Source organism: Pan paniscus, chromosome 1 (genome assembly GCF_029289425.2).
Source record: "Pan paniscus chromosome 1, NHGRI_mPanPan1-v2.0_pri, whole genome shotgun sequence".
NCBI lineage: Eukaryota > Metazoa > Chordata > Mammalia > Primates > Hominidae > Pan > Pan paniscus.
Window position 1 is genome coordinate 142,363,429 of NC_073249.2, and position 25,313 is coordinate 142,388,741.

Below are 25,313 nucleotides of genomic sequence, written 5' to 3' on the forward strand. Positions count from 1 at the left end.
GAGGTCTTACATTCTTGCACATTATATTTATTCCTAAATTTTTTATATTTTATGTAGCTATTGTATATTTGTTATTTGCTCTATGGCATGCTACCATGAATCAATGGATCAACTAGATGGATGTACAGTGTTAGAATTGTGAATTTTTTTTTTTTTTTTTGACAGAGTCTCACTTTGTCACTCAGGCTGGAGTGCAGTGGCACGATCTGGGCTCACAGCAACCTCTGCCTCCCGGGTTCAAGCAATTCTCCTGCATCAGCCTCCCAAGCAGCTGGGATTACAGGCATGCACCACCACACCCAGCTAATTTTTGTATTTTTAGTAGAGACGGGGTTTCCCCATATTGGCCAGGCTGGTCACGAACTCCTGACCTTGTGATCCACCCGCCTCTGCCTCCCAAAGTGCTGGGATTACAGGTGTGAGCCACCACGCCCGGCCCACGTGAATGGTTTTAATAAAACATTTAATTAGATACGGTTAAGTTGTCAAAAACAAACATTTCTCCTTGGCTTAAAAATGTTATAACACAGGGTTGGACGCAGTGGCTCATGCCTGTAATTCCAGCACATTGGAAGGCCAAGACAGAAGGACTCCTTGAGCACAGGAGTTCCATACCAGCCTGAGCAACATAGCAAAACCTCACCTCTACTAAAATAAATAAATAAATACATAAAAGCCAGGCATGATGGCATGTACCTGTAGTCCTAGCTACTCAGGAGGCTGAGGTGCGAGGATTGCTGGACCCCAGGAGATGGAGGCTGCTGTGAGCTTGATCAAGTCACTGCACTCTAGCCTGGGTGACAGAGACCCTGTCTGGAAAAAAAAAGTGATAACACAAAACTTGCACATGAATGTTTATAGCAGCTTTATTCATAATTTTCAAAACTTGAAAGCAACCAAGATGTCCTTCAGTAGGTGAATGGATATTGACATCAGGGGTTTTTCTGGACAAATCATACACCCAGATCACCCTACAGTGAAATTCAAAAAAGTGATAACACAAAATCCATTCAGTAGGTGAATAAATACATCAGGGGTTTTCTGGACAAATCATACACCCAGATCATCCTACAGTGAAATTCAAAGTTAAAAGCACCAGCTATCTACTTGGAGCTTCCTCTCTTTGTCCTTTTTAATTTTGACTTTTAATCATGGACAGCAACCAAGAAAATCCAATAATGTAGAAGGAAGGGACCCAAACAACAGACAAAGGAATATGGAGGAAGCAGATGCTGCAGGATTGGATTAACTGTAGTACGTCCAAACAATGAAGTATTATTCAGTGCTAAAAAGAAATGAGCAATCAAGCCATGAAGGGACATGGAGGAACCATAAATGCGTATTACTAAGTGAAGGAAGCCAATCTGAAAAGCTATATACTGTAAGATTCCAACTGTGACATTCTGGAAAAGGCAAAACTTGGAGACAGTGTAAAAATCTGTGGGTGCCAGTGGTTAGCAAGGAGAGATGAATGAATAGGTAGAGCACAGATAATTTTGAGGGCAGTGAAACTATTCTGTATGATACTATAATGCTGGATACACATCATTATACATTTGTCAAAACCCATAGAATGTACAGCACCAATATAAAATTCAATACAAATATGTAGGAATTCCTCATTTGGTTAGTATGCAGAAAAGAGTTACCGTAACAGGCCTAAGACTGCTATCTTTAGAAAGGCCTGCTTCCTAAAGGTTGGCCTGTAGGTGGATTTGGGAGTGTTCCTGCTGTTCCCTGAGTCTCTAATGAGCTTCCATGGCAGACAGCCCTTCACACATGTTACAACGTGATGCTTGTGCTTGGCTTTCTCCTGTCTTTTTCCTGTGCACTTTTTCCCTTTGCTGCTTTTGCTTCATATTCTTCTGCTGTAATAAATCTTAACTGTGAGTACAACTGAGTCCTATGAGTTCTTTTAGTGCATCACTGAACCTGGAGATGATCTTAGGGATCCCTAAGACAGGTAGATATGTGTTTTCTTCTGTGTCACAGAATACAGTCTGATTCTATGAGTCAGAAGGCTCTTTTCCTTGAAAACTCGATTCAGTGCAACCATTCATGTTAAAAACATACAGTTACATTTCAGTATCCTGAGGGATTGGTTCCAGGACTCCCAGATACCAAAATCCATGGATGCTCAAGTCCCTTATATAAAATGGCATAATCTATGCACATCCTCCTGTACTTTAAATAATCTCTAGATTAATTATAATACGATGTAATGCTATGTTGACAGTGCTCTTGCCGTATTTTTATTTGCATTTTTAAATTGCTGTATTATTTGTTATTTTTAAATACTGTTATCTGACATTGGTTAAAACCATGGATGTGGAACCTCTGGTTATGGAGGTTCAATTGTACTTTTTTTTTTTTGAGACAGGATCTTGTTTTGTCACCCAGGCTGGAGTGCAGTGGCATGATCATAGTTCACTACAGCCTCAACCTCCCGGCTTCAAGCAATCCTCTCATCTCAGCCTCCCGAGCAGCTGGGACTACAAGCTTTTACCACCACACTGGCACACAGGGCTAATTTTTTGCTTTTTATTTTTTGTAGAGACAGGGTCTATGGTCCCCAGGCTGGTCTCAAACTCCTGCCCTCAAGTAATCCTCCTGCCTTGGCCTGCCAAAGTTATGCAATTGCAGGTGTGAGCCACAGTGCCTGGCCCAGCTTTTCATTCTGAAAACGTGTATTCTTCAGTCCTGGAGCCTTGATAATACTTATTTCTTCTCTTTTTTTCTTTTTTCTTTTCTTTTTTTTTTTTTTTTTGAGACAGAGTCTCACTCTGTTGCTGAGGCTGGAGTGCAGTGGTGTGATCTCTGCAACCTCCACCTCCCAGGTTCAAGCGATTCTCCTGCCTCAGCCTTCCGAGTAGCTGGGATTACAGGTGTCTGCCACCATGCCCAGATAATTTTTGTATTTTTAGTAGAGATGGGGTTTCACAATGTTGGCCAGGCTGGTCTCGAACTCCTGAGCTCAAGTGATCTGCCCACCTCGGCCTCCCACAGTGCTGGGATTACAAGCATGAACCACTGTGCCCAGCCCAAATTACTTATTTCTTCTTATTTGTACTACGCTGCTTCTCAAGCACCCTTAAGAATTATTTATTTCATCCCCTCTGTACTGCGTTTTCCAATTTTCTTATCTTTCAGAGTTTTTGCTCTACATTCCTCAGTGTTATCTTCTACTAATAGTTTTTTCACTTCTTTCTTATTTCTAGTAACTTTTAAAAATCCCCTACCCCTTTTATTGCACCCTGTTGTGGCTTCATCTTCTCTTATTTTTCTGGGGCTATTATGAGAATTTTTAAAAGTGTTCTCCCTGCAGCATCTGCTTCCTCCATATTCCTTTGTCTGTTGTTTGGGTCCCTTCTTTCTACATTATTGGATTTTTTTGGTTGCTGTCCATGATTAAAAGTAAAAATTAAAAAGGACAAAGAGAGGAAGCTCCAAGTAGATAGCTGGTGCTTTTAACTTTGAATTTCACTGTAGGGTGATCTGGGTGTATGATTTGTCCAGAAAACCCGATGTCAGTATCTTTGCTCAGCCTCTTAGGTTAATCAGACAGCGAGGGGTTTCAGTTTTCAGTAGGCATAAAGCCACTTATTCTCCGTTTTAGGTGGAATACCCACTCAGCAGAGAATTTATCCCCTTCAGGGAATTCAGCCGGGGTGGGAGCCCGTGGGTGGGAAAGAGGGGCAGCTGCCCAGAGACATGAAGCTGGAAAAAGGATCTAGCAATCAGAGTCCTTGAGCAGCCTTCGACTAATCTCCCCCTTTTCCGATTTACCTCTCATACTCATACTTGTGCTCTCCAGCTTCCAACATTTTGTTGCTGTTATCTCTTTGTCCTTGTGTTTAGCTTGTTAAACTTGATTTTTAACAGGAGAGTAGGCAAAATTAGATGCTTGAATTCAAACCACGATCTTAACTAAGACCTGATATCCGTTAAGTAAAAATTTTTGGTATTCCAGCTTTCTTTTGAGTAGCAAAAGAAAAACAAAGTCTTTTGGCCACTCCAACCATGTTACTCAGTAGGCCCTTCCAAAGACACCCACTTCTCCATTTTGGGGATCCCCTTGTACCTTCAGACTCCACAAGGAGTACACGACCAGCCACGACAAAACGAGATGCAGACTATTGGAAGGACTATAAACGGTAGGGGTGATACCCATTTGAGTCCACGAACGGCCCTCTCGGCGCCGCAGACACTGGCTGTCCCCCGAGACGCTCCAGCAGCCACTTAACTTCACCCACCGGTAGCGCCCGGGGACGCTCGAAGCCCGGACCTCCCACGCCCGCCCCGGAGCCCCGCCCCTCCCGCCCCTCCCCTCCCGCCCCTCCCCGCCCCTTCTTGCCCCGACGCGCAGCAGGCCCCGCCCACCTAGGCGGTAGGAACCCACTCCGGCCCGCTAGACCTGCTGCCATGTCCCGGCCGCAGCTTCGACGCTGGCGCCTCGTCTCTAGCCCGCCAAGCGGCGTCCCGGGTCTAGCGCTGCTGGCGCTGCTGGCGCTGCGGCTCGCAGCCGGGACCGACTGCCCATGCCAGGAGCCTGAGCTCTGCCACCCGATTCGCCACCATCCAGATTTCGAGGTCAGCGCCTTCCTCTGCTCCTCTAGGTCTGGGCTTCAGGGCACGAAGAGAAGTTAGGTAGAACGGAGCCCTAAGGAGAGGTGCCGTGGGCGCCGAAACCAGCTTTGACCACTCGATGAGGGCCTTCCTGTTTACGGATCCTTCAATTTATAGATGAGGAAGCTCGGGCTCAGAGAAGTTGAGTAACTCCTCAGGCCTCACAGCCTGTAAGTGCCTGCGTAGGCAGGCGAGTGTTCAAACCAGATCTGCCTCCTAAGGCAAGCTCCTTTCATTCCCCTGCTGTGCCTCTGCGGAAGCACTCTGGGTGTAAAAAGCAAACAAGGTAGGATAATCCATTTCTGTTTCCAAGGAACGAGGATTTCGTTTGAAAGAATCTCAGCACTCCAACAGTACATTAGAATGCAGAGTATTTTGCTTACCTTTAGTTTTCTATACCTGCTGGCCCTTTCCTTTAAAGTACCTCAAAACCACCCATGAAGAGTGGTAAAAAAAAAAAAAAAAAAAAAATAGCTTTCAGTACATTTTCCTTCTATCTACATAACAATTTGTAAGGCTTCTGGCAACTTTAATCAAACACCTTCTGGAGCAATATTAAAACCACCTGACTGCCCACTTCGATGACTGAAAGCAGGAATTGGATGACATCAGGAAGGTCCAAAGGCTTAATCCAAAGAACGATTCTTTTGTAGAAATAGGCATGATTCCTAGTTCTTAATCTAGTACATTAATCTGAGGCAGAACACTTAGATGCCAGTAAAAAAGTATATATACATGACTTAGGAGAAGAAATAAAAATGGTGAAAGTGTTTATGGAGAACCTGCCTAGTGTGGAAACCTAACATCTTATTAAAAGAAAGATTTCAGACAAAGTAGGATAACCTTTTTTATTTGAGCAAAGAACAACTTATGAATCGGCAGTACTTAAACCAGAAGGGGTTCAGAGAGGTCTGCTTTAGTAGCATGGGCTTTTATAGGCTGAACAGGGAAGCAAAGGAAAATAATTACTTGGTTGGCTATGACTGTTTGCCTTATTTAGCTATGACTTGGTGGAAAATTACTAGTTAGAGGTTAGTTGGCAGTTTCTGATAGGTTAAGCTTAAGTTTCCTTTCACTGTTGACCTTGGGCTGGAGTTTGCTTAAGCAGGAAATCCAAGGCAGTTGGAGCTGTTTCAGCATAATGGCCTCCCAATTAAAATGTTTTATACAATCTGAGGCCCAGCGCGGTGGTAGAGGCAGTGGGGACAGTAGCTGTAAAAGTTAAACCAGACATTTCTTAATTTTCTCAATCTCTTTTTGAGATTGAGAAGCACTTTGTGAGGCCAGGGTGGGTGGATCACTTGAGGCCAGGAATTCGAGAACAGCCTGGCCAACATGGTGAAACCCCGTCTCTACTAAAAATACAAAAATTAGCTGGGCGTGGTGGCGGGCACATGTAATCCGAACTACTTGGGAGGCTGAGGCAGGAGAATCGCTTGAACTTGGGAGGCGGAAGGTTGCAGTTAGCCAAGATCACGCCACTGCACTCCAGCCTGGGCGACAGAGCAAGACTATGTCTCAAAAAAGAAAAAAAAAAAAAACCCTGAAAGATTTATTGTAGTACCCAATACTTAGTGGGTTAGGCAATATCTGTGGGCACTTTGAAAACCAACTATTCAAAGAAGCAAAATTATGCTTATTTGTATCTTCGTGGTAAATGGTCTTTTTCTCTACTGGCGTTTTCTGTGTTTTTCAAACACAAAAACTAGACTACATGGCATTTTCACCTTACATTTTCAATTAGTTCACCCAGCTTTTTTTTTTTTTTTTTAAGGATATCTGTTATATCACAGGCTCTTAGTATTTTTTAAACAAATAGAATCTTAATTATCAGAACTAAAATAGAAGTTTTGATAGAAATATGAGTCAGAAAACAATGGGCCACTTAATTTCACATTATGAATTTTTATTATTTCAGTGGGCAATTGCTTAGCAGAAAAAATGAGTTATGCATAATTCTGAAAAGTTAAAAAAAATTAAAAAATTAAGAAATGCCTGGTTTAACTTTTACAGCTACTATCCCCACTGCCTCTCCCTCATTCATTCCCCTCACAAGGACCCAGTGATCTCTTTTGTAATGCATATCCCCTGAATTAAAACTCTAATTGATCCCACTGATCCCAAGATAAAATACAACATCTTCAGTGGTCTTGGAAGTCCTACTCTTTCCACTACCGACTTTAAAGGTTTTATCCAGTTCCACATACTTGCAGGATTTCTGTGCTCTACCTACATTGACCTTTTTCAGTTCCAGAATCTCAGAATTCTCCTGAGGTGTAGCGACCTTTGGGCTTTTCCTTCCCTCAGTTGAGAATGCAATCTTTTGTCCATAGGTACATCTCTTCCATCATTCTGCTGATTTCAGCCCTCTCCGAAAGTGTGTAGTCCTCAGAAAAGTTTTCGTGCTCCATCTGGCTAGCAGGTCCCCTTTATATGCTGGCGTGGCCCCCTGTAACCCCTACAGTCCTTAATACCATTGTAATTAAGTAGTTAACTCCTTACTGGACCTGGTCTCTCTCATTAATCTTTATCTCCTTAGAGCCTAGCAAAATACTCTCCTTGTACTTTATTGGAAATTCAATAAATATTTGCCAAATCAATGAATTAATGCCTTGGAATAATATAAAAATAATCAGTGAGGCTTCTGTGCTTCTTGAATTAACTGTGGGAAGAAAATATCAGAGAAACACAACATCAGGTGCCTTAGAATTTGACCTAGGTACTATTCTAAGAAGCTAGCTTCACCAAACAAACAAACAAAAAACAGTAAATGTAGTATTTATGGCTCCATCCGCAGTAGCCAGAAACTTGAGTATTATCAAACGTCTCTCCTTTGATTACTCATTCAATTAGTCACAAAGTCCTGTCAATTTTGCCTCCTTAGGATCTTCCAGATCTGTTCACTTAACTCCACTGCTCCACAATTTTAGTTGAGGTCACCATCATCTCTTACTTGGATTCCTCCAACAGTTTCTGTATTCTGCCTCCAGTTTTGGTGTCTCTTTAATCCTTTTCCCACTGCAGCTGAAAATATTTTTCTAAAATTCATACCTTCCCCTTTTAAAAATGCTTTTATTCTCTCCCTTTATCTCAGGATAAACAAGGTAGTACTAACTTCTCAACAGAGCTTATGAGGCCTTTCATGATTTAATCCATGCCTACCACTCTCTAGTCCTTCACTAATGCTCTCTCCCCAAATTCTAGACGTCGGCCATACTAAATATTTAGTTACGCAACCACCATGTTGTCTCTGCCTCCAGGCCTTGGCACTTGCCACTCTTCTTCCTGGCCCATCCTTCCCCTCTTTCCCAGCCTGGCTAATTACCCTTGCCACCAATTATCTTGGGACCCCTATGTCTTATGCACTTGTACTCTCACTGCCACCATAGTGTTTGGTGTATGGTGATGTTTGATGAACGGTATTTTGGACGGTCAGCATAATATTCTTGGTTTAAATGATGGTGCTCATCCTTGTTCTGGCAGGTCTTTGTGTTTGATGTTGGACAGAAAACTTGGAAATCTTATGACTGGTCACAGATTACAACTGTGGCAACATTTGGAAAATATGACTCAGAACTTATGTGCTACGCTCATTCAAAAGGAGCCAGAGTAGTACTTAAAGGTATGTTGTTTCCAGATCTATGTGTCCAGCAATTGGGAAATTTTATCTGTATCACTTGCTATAGTCCCGACTTTCCAAAAAATTCCTTTTATGTTTATGTGTTTTTGTTAGGATCCTATAATTAATCTTAGATACTGTGTAATTCATTTCACAAACACAGATCTTTTTAAAAGAATTAAACCACTGTATGGTTTTGAGCAAAATGTTAACTGCCAAATTAGCCTTATGACCTTTACTTAATCATAGTCCACAATTTCTGTTTCTAACTTCAGAACAATTTTACTAATGATTTATAATGGTTATTTTGGAGATTCATGAGTAATGGCTTTCTGTTACTTTGATATATTCTTTCTCCATTTGGAAAACTTCAGTTAAGGGCTTAGTCTTCCAAAATAATGAAATGTTTTTGCATACATGTTCAAAAGATATATACTTCTTCCACAGGAGATGTATCCTTAAAGGATATCATTGATCCTGCTTTCAGAGCATCCTGGATAGCTCAAAAACTTAATTTGGCCAAAACACAATATATGGATGGAATTAATATAGATATAGAGCAAGAAGTTAATTGTTTATCACCTGAATATGACGCATTAACTGCTTTAGTCAAAGAAACTACAGACTCTTTCCATCGTGAAATTGAGGGATCACAGGTAAAAACTCATTTATTTTTTGGAAACCTCATATTTTCCATATCAGAATATACTCATGAGGGTATAACTAATATAATCTTTGTTTTGTAGTAATGCAATGGGAAAGAGTTTCAGCACTTATTTCCTAAAAAATTTTTCTGGAGCCTTTGGTGTTCTTATTTAAGGAATTTTAAAGCACTAAATCTATTCTCTATTCACATCAAAATACAACACTGGGATTACCCCACTACTTGCCTTGTAGCACAGTTAGAAGTGTTAGGCAATGGGAGAACAAAAATCAAGGGGGGTGCCTAACCAGCTTTTACCAATGCAGGACAGAAACAACCCAGGAGTAGAGGTAGTTCTGGGGAAGTGTATCACTTGCTCCACAGTCTCTGAATTACTTGCACCCAAGGCCCAGTAAAGCTTAAAGGACTAACTACACAGAACTGTGACAGCTATAACAATAGGCAGTGTGCTTCCCCACTGCCATAATGAACATGATTAGAGCAGAAGGTAACAACACAAGCTATCTTGCCAGACAACAGATGGGTAACAGAGGATAATGTGAACCCAGATCAGTGATCCTCAAACTTGGCCACATATCAAGATAACCATAGGTCTTAAGAAAAAGTAAACATGTGTTTACTTTTCCACACACATGCACACTGTGAACTCACTCCCAGAAATGATTTTTCAAAAGGTTTTGGGTAATCCCAGAGCCCACAATTTTAAAAAAGTTTCATTGGTGATTATAGTTAAGAAGTAATAGGCTAGACAATGAGTTTTTTTTGAAGACGGGGTGCAGCTCCTTGATATCTAACAGAATGCTTAAAAATGTATTCCAGTATAGAGCATTATGAGTATTATAAACCAGTGATTCCTAAACCTGTCTCAGAATTACCTGAGAGTGCTTGTTTAAAATATCCTGAGTGTATTAGTTTGTTCTCACATTGCTATAAAGAAATACCTGAGACTGGGTAATTTATAAAGACAATAGGTTTAATTGGCTCATGGTTCTGCAGGCTATACAGGAAGCATAATGCTGACATCTGCTTGGCTTTTGGGAGGCCTCAGGAAAACTTACAGTCATGGTGGAAGGCAAAGCAGGATCAGCACTTCAAACAGCCAGAGAAGGAGAAAGAGAGAGAGTGGGGAGGTGCCACACACTTTTAAACAATCGGATCTCGTGAGAACTCTATCACGAGAACAGCACTGGAGGGGGAAATCTGCCCCTGTAATCCAGTTACCTCCTACCAGGCCCTACCTCCAACATTGGGGATTACGATTCAACATGAGATTTGGGCGGGGACACAGATCCAAACCATATCACTGAGATTGACTCAGTAGGTCTGGGATAGAGCTTAGAGAACTGTATTTTTGCCAAGTATCCTAGGTGATTCTGGTAGAGTTGGTCATCATGAATTTGAAAATTACAGGTAAAATAATTTGAGAATTACTGGTAAAATAATAAGCAATATGAGGACTGACATTTCTGTGGTTTTATGCAAATAGGGAAGATCTGTCAGTATGGAATTCAACTTGTCAGGAGAGTACAATGTAGATTAAGAATAGCAAATACCTGGCATACAGGCCACAATACCCCTTCTCCTCCTCACACATTTTGGCCTCAGAAACTTTTCCTTCATTCTCTAGATAGTGATTACTAATAGGTTAGAATTGATGTGTGGAATGTATGGGAAACAACCTATTTGACAATCCTGATGAAGCTGTAGTGAAAGAGCAGAGAGGAAGAGACTGAGCAAAATCCTTGCAGTAGGAATATCTCTTTCTATCTCTTGAGAGGTGAGGAGAACCATTTGGGCTACATGTCAAGTTCATGTTAGGTGAATTAGTGGGAGGGACAGTTGCAAAGGTAGGCCAGATTGTGGAAGATCCAGAATGTCAGGCTGAGCACTGTGCATTTTATTCTGTGTGTAATGGGTTATGTGTGTAAAATAGTGTTTGGGGAAACTATTCTGTAGGAGTATGTAAAACTAGATGAGAAAGGAAGATGAGTAAGGACTGCTAACTGAACAATACAGTATCAAGGGATTTAGTTTGGATTTGGATGATGACATAATCCTAAATCAGCAGGTGTACAATAAATACATATTAAATGAATTAATTAATGGAAAGGAAGGGGCAGAACAACTGTGAGATGCCACCCAAAGGGAGACGTGAGGTTAGATTTTGGAAGTAAGGGAAGAAAGAATCAGAAAATGGCCCCAAAATTTTTAAACTGGTAATCAACAAAAAATGACTAGATAATCTAGAGGGGGGAATGAGTTTTGGGGATAAGATAATAACTTTAGTTTACAGAATTGTGGTCACAGAATTAAAGAGCTACAAATAAATGCCTTAAAGAGTTCTTTCTACACCCTCATTTTTATAGGTGGGAAAAATTCAGATGCTTTAATTGACTTAGCAGTGATACAGACCTAACTATAAGACAGCTGACACTAGCACCCAAGTCTTTTGCTTTCTTGTCTAATATAATAATAGTACCATCTCAAAAATATGAGATTAACTGTGAGAGAAAATCCTGGTGAAAACACTCTTACAAAATGGATTTGAAATTTACTTGCTTAGAGGTAGTCATTTATTTTTCTCTATTACTATAATATACCTCTCATTTTGTAATAAGAGGCAGTGATAAAATAGGAACAAATATGTAATAATTTTATTTCATAACTTATTTTGTTGGAAAACTACTGAGCAAAGCTTATAATTGTAAAGTGCTAATATTCAGGGAATTATAAAGGGAACTTTGAAGAAGTCCTAAAAAGAGTTTTGCTAGAATAAATTGTTCAAAGTATAAAAATGTTACCTAAAGTATCTCAGTTTTTAAAATAACCAGTGTTTATTGAGTGCCTAATTAAGGGGGGAAAACAACCTTTAATGAAGTTTTAGAACATTTGTACACGTAAAAAATAAGGCTAATTAATATTTGGTTAAGGCAATAAACATAAAGAGACACATTCTTGTTGAAGGCTGGCTCACTATTCAAAATGAAAGATAAGGCTGGGTGTGGTGGCTCACGCCTGTAAGCACTTTGGGAGGCTGAGGTCAGCAGATCAGCTGAGGTCAGGAGTTTGAGACCAGCCTGGGCAACATGGCAAAACCCTGTCTCTACTAAAAATACAAAAAAATTAGCTGGGCGTGGTGGCACATGCCTGTAATCCCAGCTATGTGGGAGGTTGAGGCAGGAGAATCACTTGAACCCAGGAGGCAGAGGTTGCAGTGAGCTGAGATTGCGCCACTGCACTCCACCCTGGGTGACAGAGCAAGACTCCATCCCCCCCAAAAAAGAAAGATAATACTCAACATTTATTTGAATATTTCCATAAAATAAGATCATTTAAATGATTTATTCAACATTTTGACTTGATTAATCTATACCTGTAGGCCATAAGACACCACTATTGTCTTAACTGTAATACTGGGCCAAATCTACCATATAAGGTGATTGTGAATCGGGCTGAAACTCCCAACCCAGTCAGGTTGTGCCAATAGGTGACATATTTAACCTGCACAATATTTTAAAAACTTTTGTATTTGAATTCTTTTAGTGTGCCTTTACTCTCTAGTTGCTCAGGGGCATCACCATACCCTGTTGTCATTATACCTGCTTCTTTTAATCAGCTGAGGTACCAGCCTGGCGTTTGAAGACATTTCGAGTTTGGAGGCCATCTTCTATACAGTGTCTTGCTCCTGGTCATTGTATGTCCAAATATATGTCTGACTCAGTCAAGTGTAAGCAAAAAATATTTCTTAGAATGGTTCAAGTTCTATGTGTGTCAAACCCTACATTCATATACTGTAAGCAGTTCCTTTTCCTTGTGTAGTATAAGGTAAAAAATATATATAATTTAAAAAATCTGACATAATATGCACACTTGACCATGTTACATAAAATAGTAAGATTTTTTTCCACAGGTAACCTTTGATGTAGCTTGGTCTCCAAACAACATAGACAGAAGATGCTATAATTATACTGGAATTGCAGATGCTTGTGACTTCCTCTTTGTGATGTCTTATGATGAACAAAGTCAGATCTGGTCAGAATGTATTGCAGCAGCCAATGCTCCCTATAATCAGACATTAACTGGTAAGACTCTAAACATGGTCATTTATTAATAATATTAATAATATTCTATAAATTAAAATATTAAGATGTTTTTAGTATTTCTAAGTTATATGTATACGTTTTTCAATTGTAAGGCTTGCTTCAAACATGTAAAAATCACTTAATTGAAAGCTTTAAAGTTTACAAAAAGTTTTAAAGTTTTGATTTTCACTTAATTCTTCCAACAATCTTGTGGTATAGGTATATTTCTAGATGAGATAAAAAGAATTAACTGCTCATGATTGCATAACTATTAAGTATTATATACCTGGGGCTTAATCAGGTATTCTCATTTCTGGTCTGATATTCTTATCATGAAATCACATGCTTATCTAGAATTTGACAGGATATTTTTGTTGAAATAACCAGTGTTAAATAATAGCAAAGATAGATATGGTTGGGCACCTTCATTGCATGATTAATAGGATAGGCATTAACTTCTTTTAGTATCTGTGATAAATTAAAAATTATATTCCTATTAGAATTTGAGTACTTTTGACCTGTCATTCATATGATGTAGGCTTTGCATTATCCTCTTCAAAGTTTGGATTGGTTTGTATTCCATCAGTCAACTAAATAAAAGATTGCTTGTTCTTTTGTTTTTTTTTTAATTTTTATTTTTTTGAGCAGGGTCTCACTCCATCACCCAGGCTGGAGTGCAGTGGCACGATCAGGGCTCACTGCAGCCTCAACCTCACAAGCTCAGCCTTAGCCTCCTGAGTAGCTGGGACTACGGGTGCATGCCACCATGCCCAGCTAATATTTTCATTTTTTTCTTTTTCTGACACAGAGTCTTGCTTTGTTGCCCAGGCTGGAGTGCAGTGGCACTATGATAGCCCACTGTAACCTCGACCTCCTGAGCTTAAGTGATCCCCCAACCTCAGCCCCCTGAGTAGCTGGGTATACAGGCATGCACCACCATGCCCACCTAATTTAAAAAAGATTTTTTTTTAAGGAGATGGAGTCATACTATGTTGCCCAGGCTGGCCACAAGTGATCCTCCCACCTCAGCCTCCCAAAGAACTTCAATTACAGGCATGAGCCATTGTGCCTAGCCACATACCTATTTAAAGTTGAAAAATAACTTATTCTGTTAAAATTACGAAGTAATTATTAATTGAAGGTTCCCAAACTGTGTTTCAGGAAAGACATATATCAATAAAAGGTTCAAGCCTTGGGAGGCTGAGGTGGGAAGATCACATGAGGCCAGAAGTTCAAGCCAGCCTGAGCAACATAGGGATACTTTGTATCATAAATAAATCAACAACCAAACTAAATAAACCAATATGTTTGGGAACTGATGCATACCCCACCCCATTTTTGGTTATTTAATAGTACATAATAACATTAAAGGCTCTAAAAAGTAATAAAGTTATTTAGCTGAACATTCTAGGTAATCTGTGAATATGTCTTGGTGGGAAAACATGTTTTGCAGCATTGGGCAAGAAAAGGACTGATAGTTCCAGGGATTTGTTCATTTTTCTCTTTGTTTCCTCCCACTATAGATGACACATTTCTTATCCCCAGCTTACTTACAGAATATTTGCAAAACATGGAACACTTGTACTTTCTAAGAAACTCTGAGACCATCACTGCTAGAAAGTTAAGATTTATAAAACTTTTTTGAAACTTTAGAATCTAGAGTATCAAGTATATCATGTCTTAGAATTAATAGATATAATTAGCATACTTTCCTGAAATGTGTCATTCTTCCTAGAATTAGATTTTGTGAATATTTTATTTCAGTATGATCTTAATTGTTTTGAATGTTTTCTCCTATTCAAAGAGAAATGGTTTAGAAAGCAAGATATAGAATTTATGGTTCTTAAGGGATGTTTTATAACATCATATTAAACACTATTAGTGTTTTTTATAAATGTGCTTGTTTTTACAAACAGATTCTGAACGGTTGCATAGCTTGTATGAACACACTGACATATGAAGAGAAACAAATATGCTTTTTCTCTCCCTGCTTGACTAGGATATAATGACTACATCAAGATGAGCATTAATCCTAAGAAACTTGTGATGGGTGTTCCTTGGTATGGTTATGATTATACCTGCCTGAATCTGTCTGAGGTAGGAACAGTCATTTGTTACATAATTTTTATTCTCTATTATATTTGGAGTCTCTCTGTTTTCATTAGAAATATATAAACTTTAGAATTTCTGAAATATAGTTTGAGATAAAAATTAGTTATTTTTACTTAATTCTATGAAAGCTTATGATTATCATACATTTTCATTTAATAATGAAATTTATTTTAACCTTTTTTCTGTATAGTCAGGTTTTCTATGGTATATGTTTTATTTCTAAATAATTTATATATTTTTGGTTTGGCTTTTAAGAATTGCATAATTGATAATATATAACATGAGCACTTTTGCATTTCTAGGATCATGTTTGTACCATTGCAAAAGTCCCTTTCCGGGGGGCTCCTTGTAGTGACGCTGCAGGACGTCAGGTGCCCTACAAAACGATCATGAAGCAAATAAATAGTTCTATTTCTGGAAACCTATGGGATAAAGATCAGCAGGCTCCTTATTATAACTATAAAGTAAGACTTTTCGTAAGTTATGAGCATTTATTCTATTAGTTTTTGTAATTATTTTCATAATTAGATGTTTGATATCAAGAATTTCTATCAGTTTTCTTTTAGGGCATAACATGCAGACTGCTATTTACATGACTAAACTTGTCTTTGAATCTGTAATCAGGAACTTTAGTTCCCTGGCGAGCAACTGGAGTTTTGCTAATAGTGAATCTACTCTGCTTGGGCCACTTGTCATTTAGATGATGCCATAAAAATGTGCATATCACAAACAGGATTTCTGTAACAGTTGACAATTATGTTAGGATGACTGTTGATTTTGAATGGGTTTTGGGCCAAAATAGGTTACTATCTCTGAAAGCCTCCATTTCAAAGTGGCCTACAGATTCTGATGAGACTTACATAGGGAGGAATGAGGCTGAGAACAGAAGAGGTGTCATAATTGACTTTACAATGGAAAAACTATCATTTTCAATTTATTTTATAATTAAATTATAAAGCAATGTCAAAACTTACAAAAATATTACATAAAGGAAACCTGAAGAAATACACTAAGTGATTAGCAATTCTGTCAAGTAGTGTTTAATAGGAATTGCTATACCAAAATGGCAAAGAAAAGTTATAGTTTTCATAATTTACCTTTAGCATTATAAAGGCTCTTCCACAGCTCAAAAATCTAAGTACAAATCCTCTTTGAATTTATTTCAGATTATGTTACTTTAAAAGGAGTACTAAAATGATATAAATGAAGTTCAGCAAGGATTTATATTCTTAATTAATGGTCTGGTACCCATTTATAAAAAAATGACTGCAAACACACTACATGTCATAAATTATAATTGATATACATGTGTATGCCTCCACAGAGAGCTTTAGTGTAGAGCTTTCTAAACTTTGGAACTGAAAGTATATACCTATTAGTGAAACTAGAGTGTATTGTAATCTTATCTTTCCTAAACAGTGTTTATATTAGTCTGTCCTGGGAACTGTTAATATTACACACACAGATGCACATGTGTGCAAAATATACACATGTGTGCCATGGCCAAATATATTTAGAAAAACACTATATACTGTATACCCCTCTTGGAGATTTATAACAACAATTATATTAATGGGTTTGAGAAATGCTGTAATACATAAGGCAGTTTAATTGTTTGACATATAATCTTGTTTCACAGCATTCTTAGAAACATGCAGTTCTTAGAAACAGTGTTTCATGGATATGGTTTGTTAAAAGTTATGGTAACCAATTACATATACAGGCATACCTTAGAGATATTGCAGAGTCAGTTCTAGACCACCACAATAAAGTAAATATAGCAATAAAGCAAGTGACATGAATTTTTTGTTTCCCTGTGCATATAAAAGTTATGTTTATACTATACTGTAGTCTGTTAAGTGTGTAATAGCATTATGTCTAAAAAAAGTACATACCTTAATTTAAAAATACTTTATTGCTAAAAAAATGATAACGATCATCTGAGCCTTTAGCAAGTTATAACCTGCTTGCTGGAAGAATGTCTTGCCTTGTCATTGATGGCTGCTGACTGATCAGGGTGGTGGTTGCTGAAGGTTGGGGTGGCTATGGCAATTTCTTAAAATAAGACAACAGTGAAGTTTGCCACGTCAATTGACTCTTCCTTTCACGAAAGATTTCTGTGTAAAACGTGATGCTATTTGATTGCATTTTACCCACAGTAGAACTTCTTTCAAAATTGGAGTCAACCCCATCAAACCCTGCTGCTGCTTTATTAATAAGTTTATAGAGTGTTCTAAATCCTTTGTTGTTATTTGAACAAAGTTCACAGCATTTTACCAGGAATAGATTCCATTATCAAGAAACCACTTTCTTTGCGTATTCATAAGAAGTAGCTCCTCATCTATTCAAATTTTATCATGAGATTGTAGCAATTTAGTCACATATTTAGGATTCACCTCCAATTCTAATTCTCTTGCTGTTTCCACTACCTCTGCAGTTACTTCCTTCACTGAAGTCTTGAACCCCTCAATGTCATCCATGAGAGTTGTAACCCACTTCTTCCAAACTCCTGTTAATGTTGATATTTTGACCTCCTCCCATGCATGAATCATGAATGTTCTTAATGGCATCTAGAATGGTGAATCCTTTCCAAAAAGCTTTCAGTTTACTTTGGCCAGATCCATGAAAGGAGTTACTGTCTTTGGCTGCTACAGCCTTACAAAATCTATTTCTTAATTAATAAGAGTTAAAAGTTGAAATTACTCCTTGTTCCATGGGCTGCAGAATGGATGTTGTGTTAGTAGGCATGAAAATAACACTCATCTTGTGTTCTCCATCAGAGCTCTTGGGTGACCAAGTGCATTGTCAATGAGCAGTAATATTTTGAAAGAAATCTCTTTTTTTTCTTAGTACATCTCAGCAGTGGGCTTAAGATATTCAGTAAACAGATGTGCTGTGAGCCAGGCTTTGTTATTCCATTTATAGATCACAGGCAGAGTCAATTTAGCATAATTCTTAAGTGCCATAGGATTTTTGGAATGGTAAATGAACACTGGCTTCAACTTAAAGTTACCACCCTCATTAGTCCCTAACAAGAGAATCAGCCTGTACTTTGAGCTTTAAAGCCAGGTATTGACTTCTCCTGTCTAGCTAGCAAAGTCTTAAATGGCATCATCTTCTTCCAATATAAGATTTATTTGAAGAAAGGGATCTCTGCCTTTTAAAATGTGTTTGATCATAATTTTACCCGACATGGGAGGTTTCAGAATGAAAACCCAAAGATACAGGAAAAACTATCCATTTTTGTGCTTAGGTTCAACGAAGTATGGACATCTATGTAGAACTGTGATCAGAATAAAGGGCATGAGTTAATGCAAACAGACTGAGTGGGAAAACTCAGCAAGGACTGTCCAGATTTTTCTTGGCCTCTCTGTGAAGGATTTCTTCTCATGGGTATGGGGTAGGACCTCTCTGGAATGAGGGTCTTAATTTCTTTATGGCCAGCTATTACACAGAAAGGTGGTGGTGGGAAAGGTTAGAGTAACATTTTTAGACTTTATGGCTGGTTTTGGGGAAAAGAGGCTCTGGTTTCTATGACCCATTTTAGGGAAGAGGGATTCTAGTTTCTCTTTCTTTCTTTCTTTCTTTCCTTTCTTTCCTTTCTTTCCTTTTTTTCTTTCTTTTTTTTTTTTTTTTTTTGAGACAGTCTTGCTCCGTCGCCCAGGCTGTAGTGCAGTGGCGCCCTCTGGGTTCACTGCACCCTCTGCCTCCTGGGTTCAAACAATTCTACTCCTCAGCTTCCCCCATAGGTGGGATTACAGGTGCCCGCCACTATGCCGGGCTAATTTTTATATTTTTAGTAGAGATGGGGTTTCACTATGTAGGCCAGTCTGGTCTCAAACTCCTGACCTCAAGTGATCCGCCTACCTTGGCCTCCCAAAGGCCTGGGATTACACGCATGGGCCACTGCACCTGGCCAACACATTGTTTAAGGTCTTAGAATTCAGGAAACATTTTGGTGAGCCTTGAAGGCCATTTAATGTCACTTTAGAAAACAATCTAATTATAACTATTTTCTTCCTCTTTTTTATTCATTGCAAAATTCCCATTGTAAGGTTATTAGTCTAATTTCAATATCGTTATTAAGTCTTTTTTTTCTGAGATGGAGTATCGCTCCGTCACCCAGGCTGGAGTGCAGTGGCACAATCTCAGTTCACTGCAACCTCTGCCTCCTAGGTGTAAGTGAGTCTCGTGCCTTAGCCTCCCAAGTATCTGGGGTTATAGGGATGCCCTACCATGCCCGGCTAATTTTTTGTATTTTTAGTAGAGATGTGGTTTCACCATGTTGGCCAGGCTGGTTTGAAACTCCTGACTTCAAGTGATCCTCCCATCTCGGCCTTCCAAAGTGTTGGCATTACAGGCGTGAGCTACCGCGCCTAGCCAAATATTGTTATTAAGTCTTATATGGGCAGTTCATGGTGCCCACAATTACAATAGTAGCATCAAAGACCACTGATTGCAGATCATCATAACAGATATAATAATAATAATGAAAAAGTTTGGAATATTTTAAGAATTGCCAAAATGTGACACAGAGACACAAAATGAGCACTTGCTGTTGGAAAAATGGCACCAGTAGACTTGTTCAATAGAGTTCCCATAAACCTTCAATTTGCAAAAAATTTAATGTCTGCAAAGCACAATAAAGCAAAGTACAATAAAATGAGGTATGCCTGTAATTTAAAAATATGTAATATAGAATCTTAGGACAGTATATACTACCATATACTGTTTCTTTGTAATCCTGACCTTAGTAATCTGTGGCTTGTTTTTTCCTTAATGAATGTGAAAATGCAGGAACACATTCTTCTTTTTTTTTAGACGAGGTTTTGCTCTGTCACCCAGGATGGAGTGCAGTGGCACAATCATGGCTCACTGCAGCCTTGACCTCTTGGGCTCAAGCAATCCTCCTGCCTCAGCCTACCAAGTAGCTAGGACCATAGGCGTGTGCCATCATGCCAGGCTGATTTTTTTACTTTTTGTAGAGATGGGGTCTTTCTATATTGCCCAGGCTGGTCTGGAACTCCTGGCCTCAAGTGATTCTCCCACCTTGGCCTCCCAAAATGCTGGGATTACAGGTGTGAGCCACTGCACTTGGCCTCTTTTATTTTTTTAATTAAAAAAAAGTTTAATGGCAGGCAAAAATTATCTGTATTTATGGTGTAGAAGATGATGTTTTGATATATCTATACATTGTGAAATGGCTAAATCAAGTTATTTAACATACATATTACCTCACATACCATTTTTTAAATGGTAAGAACACTTAAAATCCATTCTCTTAGGAATTTTCAACATAATACATTGTTATTAACTATAGTTACCACGGGATACAGTAGATTTCTTGTATTTATTGTTCCTAATTGAAAATTTGTGTCTTTTGAAATATCTATTCTTCTCACCCCCAGCCTCCGGTAACCACCTTTTTACTCTGTTTCTATGAAGAAACACATTCTTTAGGTCTTAGAATTCAGGAAACATTTTGGTGAGCATTGAAGGCCATTTAATGCCACTTTAGAAAAAAATCTAGTTATAACTGTTTCCTTCCTCTTTTTTTTTTTTATGAGATGGAGTCTCACTATGTCGCCCACGCTGGTGTGCAATGGCGCCATCTTGGCTCACTGCAAGCTCCGCCTCCCAGGTTCACGCCATTCTCCTGCCTCAGCCTCCCAAGTAGCTGGGACTACAGGCGCCCGCCACCAAGCCTGGCTAATTTTTTTGTATTTTTTTAATAGAGACGGGGTTTCACTGTGTTAGGCAGGATGGTCTCGATCTCCTGACCTCATGATCTGCCCACCTCGGCCTCCCAAAGGGCTGGGATTATAGGTGTGAGCCACCGCGCCCAGCCTCCTTCCTCTTTTTTTTTTTTTTTTTTTTTTTTTTTGAGATGGAGTTTTGTTCTTTTCGCCCAGGCTGGAGTGCAGTGGCACGATCTCGGCTGACTGCGCCCTCCGCCTCCCGGGTTCAAGCAATTCTCCTGCCTCAGCGTCCTGAGTAGCTGGGATTACAGGCATGCATCACCACACCCAGCTAATTTTTGTATTTGTAGTAGAGGCAGGGTTTCACCATGTTGACCAGGCTGGTCTTGAACTCCTGACCTCAGGTGATTCACCCATCTTGGCCTCCCAAAATGCTGGGATTACAGGCATAAGCCATCGCGCCTGGCCCCCTCTTTTTTATTAATTGCAAAATTCTGTAGCAACATGAATCAAGTTTCTGTTTTATTTGAAGAGAATCACTCTATTGGGCTGTTTCAGCAATAGCAGCTCATCTTGGACTCAATGTTCTGGAAAGCAAATATGCCTTAACCATGCATAAATTAGTCTTACATGTGCTTAGTTTTTGCCCTTTGATCCTTTACAATTTTGAGACATTTGAATTTCTTAATAATATCAAAAAGGCTCAAAGTACTAGCTAGAATGATGGCAAAATTCAAAGGTATATGTCTTTGGGTTTGCCCCTGAATCTTCAATAATCTGTCATATTTAAGTACAAGTTCTACAAGTTGCCTTTTAATAATGAATCACAACTATTACTAGGGCATGCATGGCTTTGTCTAGTTCTAAAAATGTTAAAGAATGGAATATAAGATATAGACTGAGATATGCTTGATTACAATTAGTCTACCATATTTAAATATGCCGCAGTGTATTCATTTACCAGGTGAATTATTTTCCTTCAAAGTGGTCTTTTTTTTTTTTTTTTTTTGAGACGGAGTCTTGCTCTGTCTCCAGGCTGGAGTGCAGTGGCGTGATCTCAGCTTACTGCAACCTCCATCTCCTGGGTTCAAGCAATTCTCCTGCCTCAGCCTCCAGAGTAGCTGGGACTACAGGCATGCACCACCAAGCCCAGCTAATTTTTTTGTATTTTTAGTAGAGATGGGGTTTCACCATGTTGGCTAGGATGGTCTCGATCTCTCGACCTCATTATCTGCCTGCCTTGGCCTCCCAAAGTGGTGGTATTACGGGCCTGAGCCACTGTGCCCGGCCCCAAAGTGGTCATCTTAAGAGACTATTCTAATTCCAGGAGTGCTGCTGTAAATATTACTGGCATTAATTCAGAAATGCCTTTAAGGAGTTTCCTAGATGTATATAAAAATAAGTAAATTATTTTTAGTCACAGGTCTTTCTATTTTTTATCTCCTATCTTTTTCACCTTCCTTTGCACTTTTCCCTAAATCTGCTCCTTTCCCTTTTCCTTTGTCTCTTATCCAATAGCTCATGTGCTGCCTGAGAGAGACTGTGTTAGTTCTAGATAGAGGTAGCTGATTCTGGGCAGAAGGACTTTTTAGGGTGGAAGGTGAACATAGACCTGAATCTAATTTATGGCTCATAATCAGGTGTATGTTAAGTCACCAATGAAGTGCAGACCTAACAGACCTAACAGACTCTGAGAATGTATCTGTAAGACCTAGAAAAGGATGTACTTTTCTCCTCCATTGCCATTACCTTTTGATTTGGCTGATTCATCATAAATAAAATCTTCTGTAGACCTCCTAGCTAGGCACACTTCCAGCAACTACAGAGAATACAAAAAAGCACATAAGCTGGTTTTAGAGGACCAGAGCATTGATTCCCCTTAACTTTGGTTGCATACCAGCATTATCTAATGAAACATTAAAACACAAAACAAATATATGCCCTAGCATTAACCCTGGGGAATTCTGATTCCACAGGTTTCATGTGGTGTGGGACCCAGGAATCTGTATTTTAAAAGCTCCGCAAGTGATTCAGATGTACGTCTTGGCTAATAATCACTGGCTAAGGGCAAGGAAAGAATCTTAGGACATGAAAAGGAGCTCAAGTAGAATCTATTAGGAGGCTCGTTTCTGTAATCTTTGCCATTGTTAAAAGTGCCATAAGCAATAATACCTAGAAAGTACAGATGTTCCTTGATTTATGATTGTATTGTGTCCTAATAAACCCATAAACATATGATAAGTTGAAAATGAACAAAATACCCTGATAAATCCATCGTAAAGTCTAAAAATTGTAAGTTGAACCATTGTAAGTCGGGGACCATTTGTATCAAATATAGAACCATGGAATTATAGAATAGGAAAGTGTTATGCCCTAAAATTTTTATTTCATTGTATCCTTTTTGAATAATTGGATTTAGGAAACTTTTTTCCCTCTTACTGTACTGTATACTTCTTTTATTTTTCCCTTTCCTGTGGTGCTGAATTGTACTAAATACTTCAAAATCTCCATTTTAATTTATTTATATAGGATCCTGCTGGCCACTTTCATCAAGTATGGTATGATAACCCTCAGAGTATTTCTTTAAAGGCAACATATATACAAAACTATCGCTTACGGGGCATTGGCATGTGGAATGCAAACTGTCTTGACTACTCTGGAGATGCTGTAGCCAAACAGCAAACTGAAGAAATGTGGGAAGTCTTAAAGCCAAAACTGTTACAGAGATGAACATCTTTTGTCAAACCATTAAGAGTTAGAAAAATGATCTGTATAAACAGATCTAGTTTCTTGCATTTTTATTATGTTGCTATATACTTTTGTTATCCGTATACTAAAAAAATAAAGAATAAATAAATGTTTTGATTGTTTGAATTTGAAAAATACACACGAATGTCCTCAGTATCCAGGAACATAAAGGCAAGAAGCAAGTCAACTTACCTATTAAATATTCCTCTATTAGATGTTTCAACACTATAATTTAATTGGGAAAAATTGCTTTCAGAATTTTATTATGCCATATTTCCCTTCATTATAGTAAAATATATGCTCACAAATCAATGCTGATTTTTAAAATATGTATAATCTGAAGTGGAAATTGTTTGCTTAGAGTTTTTAAAAACCTAGTCTTTGAAAAGCAGTTGTGCTATACTTTTCCCCCAACCCTCCAATAAATCTTAAATTTAAAACCTACGATGTAGTGTCTCCTCTTTAGGTTCATCAAACTGATGAAAATAATTTTTCTGCTTCCTGACTCCATATAGTATTTATGTTCTCTGAGGTACTTGAACTAAACCTTTGGACAGTGAGTGAGAATTAAAAAGAATCCAGAAGATTAAATGTATTCACAAAATAGAAGAATGTAACAGTAATATTTTGAATTGGTAAGTTAGAACTAACTAATATTTTCCAACTACATTATTTTTATGAGGTTCATTTGTAAAATTTTTAATAATAGGAATAACTTGCAGTTGAACTTGATTCTGTTCACTATCACACTTCTAATTATTCATTTCTTCATTTATGGACATATATAATTTATTTCTTGGCTAGCTTGCTTACATGGTTAAATTTTTCTTTCTACATCTGCAATGTATCTTTTTTATTTTTATTTTTTGTAGAGACAGGGTCTCGCTATGTTGTCCAGATGGGTCTCCAACTCCTGGGCTCAAGCACTCCTCCTGCCTTGGCTTCCTAAAGAGCTGGGATTACAGGCATGAGCTGCATTGTGCTTTTAATGATCTAAAGACACTGATTAGCTTCTCAACTAGTTCTCTTTCTAAAAGATCAATTTTATACAAATAAGTTTTCTAAATGTAATAAAGTCTGTTTTCTTTCTCCAGGGAATTAAGAACAACATTGTGCTGCCCTTATTAGTTCCTAATTACAGATTAAAAATCTGTATCTTTGAACTCTAGATTTACATAAATCCTGGCTTCCCTGCACATTTTGCCCCTGTAAATTGGAATACATGATGATTGAACCATCTGTTATGAGAATATTACATTTCCTATTTACACAATTGTTTGTGACAGAGTAAAATCAACCATTTTCATAGTATATGTTGGATCACTGTTGTCTTCATATTTCTAAAATAAATGAATTAAAAAATTTAAATTCTTAGATGCTTATCTCTATCATAGCTCAGAATGCAACTTCAATACCCCCATTCGTTTATATTTCCAGATTTCTTTTAAGATATAATGAACAAATTAAGTTAAATGAAGTCTGTATTTTCATGCAAATATATTAGTATTCATTAATATACATTTATGCTTTGCAAATAGATTTTATAGTTATATTAGCTCTTAAATTGTTAAATTATTATTGAATTTTATTATTAAATTATTAAAATGAAAATTATAAAATTAGCACTGTAAAATAATATGTAAAAGACTTGGAATGTTAAAAATAACCAGTCATCATTTTGCTTTATATTACATCTAATATTTCCTGAAACATTTTGTAATACCCACATGGAAAGTGGAGAAAGAGAAACCTTGTGCTTTTTA

At 38.2% G+C, this 25,313-nt stretch overlaps 2 protein-coding genes across 12 annotated transcripts in view; one reads left to right on the forward strand and one right to left on the reverse strand.

Moving 5' to 3' along the window:
- Nucleotides 1-23,994, forward strand: part of CTBS (chitobiase) — a 66,462-nt gene extending 42,468 nt beyond the window's left edge. For 8 of the 9 annotated variants that reach the window (XM_055116725.2, XM_063600112.1, XM_055116722.2 and 5 more), the window contains 6 exons: nt 8,110-8,248; nt 8,693-8,901; nt 12,820-12,991; nt 14,991-15,088; nt 15,406-15,567; nt 23,332-23,994. In XM_055116725.2, the coding sequence (XP_054972700.1) occupies nt 8,110-8,248; nt 8,693-8,901; nt 12,820-12,991; nt 14,991-15,088; nt 15,406-15,567; nt 23,332-23,532 (981 nt within the window). In that variant the 3' untranslated portion in view covers nt 23,533-23,994. Of the gene's footprint in view, nt 1-4,347; nt 4,591-8,109; nt 8,249-8,692; nt 8,902-12,819; nt 12,992-14,990; nt 15,089-15,405; nt 15,568-23,331 lie in introns of those variants that run through there. The other variant, XM_003805280.5, reaches the window with a different exon arrangement.
- SPATA1 (spermatogenesis associated 1) overlaps nt 1-25,313 on the reverse strand; it is a 106,763-nt gene that overhangs the window by 34,058 nt on the left and 47,392 nt on the right. Inside the window, exons 14-15 of one of the 3 annotated variants that reach the window (XR_010110872.1) lie at nt 22,552-22,621; nt 4,609-7,288 (exon numbers count right to left, since the gene is read on the reverse strand). The gene's annotated coding sequence lies outside the window, so the exon portion shown is untranslated. Of the gene's footprint in view, nt 1-4,608; nt 7,289-16,769; nt 22,622-25,313 lie in introns of those variants that run through there. The other 2 variants (XR_008626440.2, XM_003805281.6) reach the window with 2 other exon arrangements.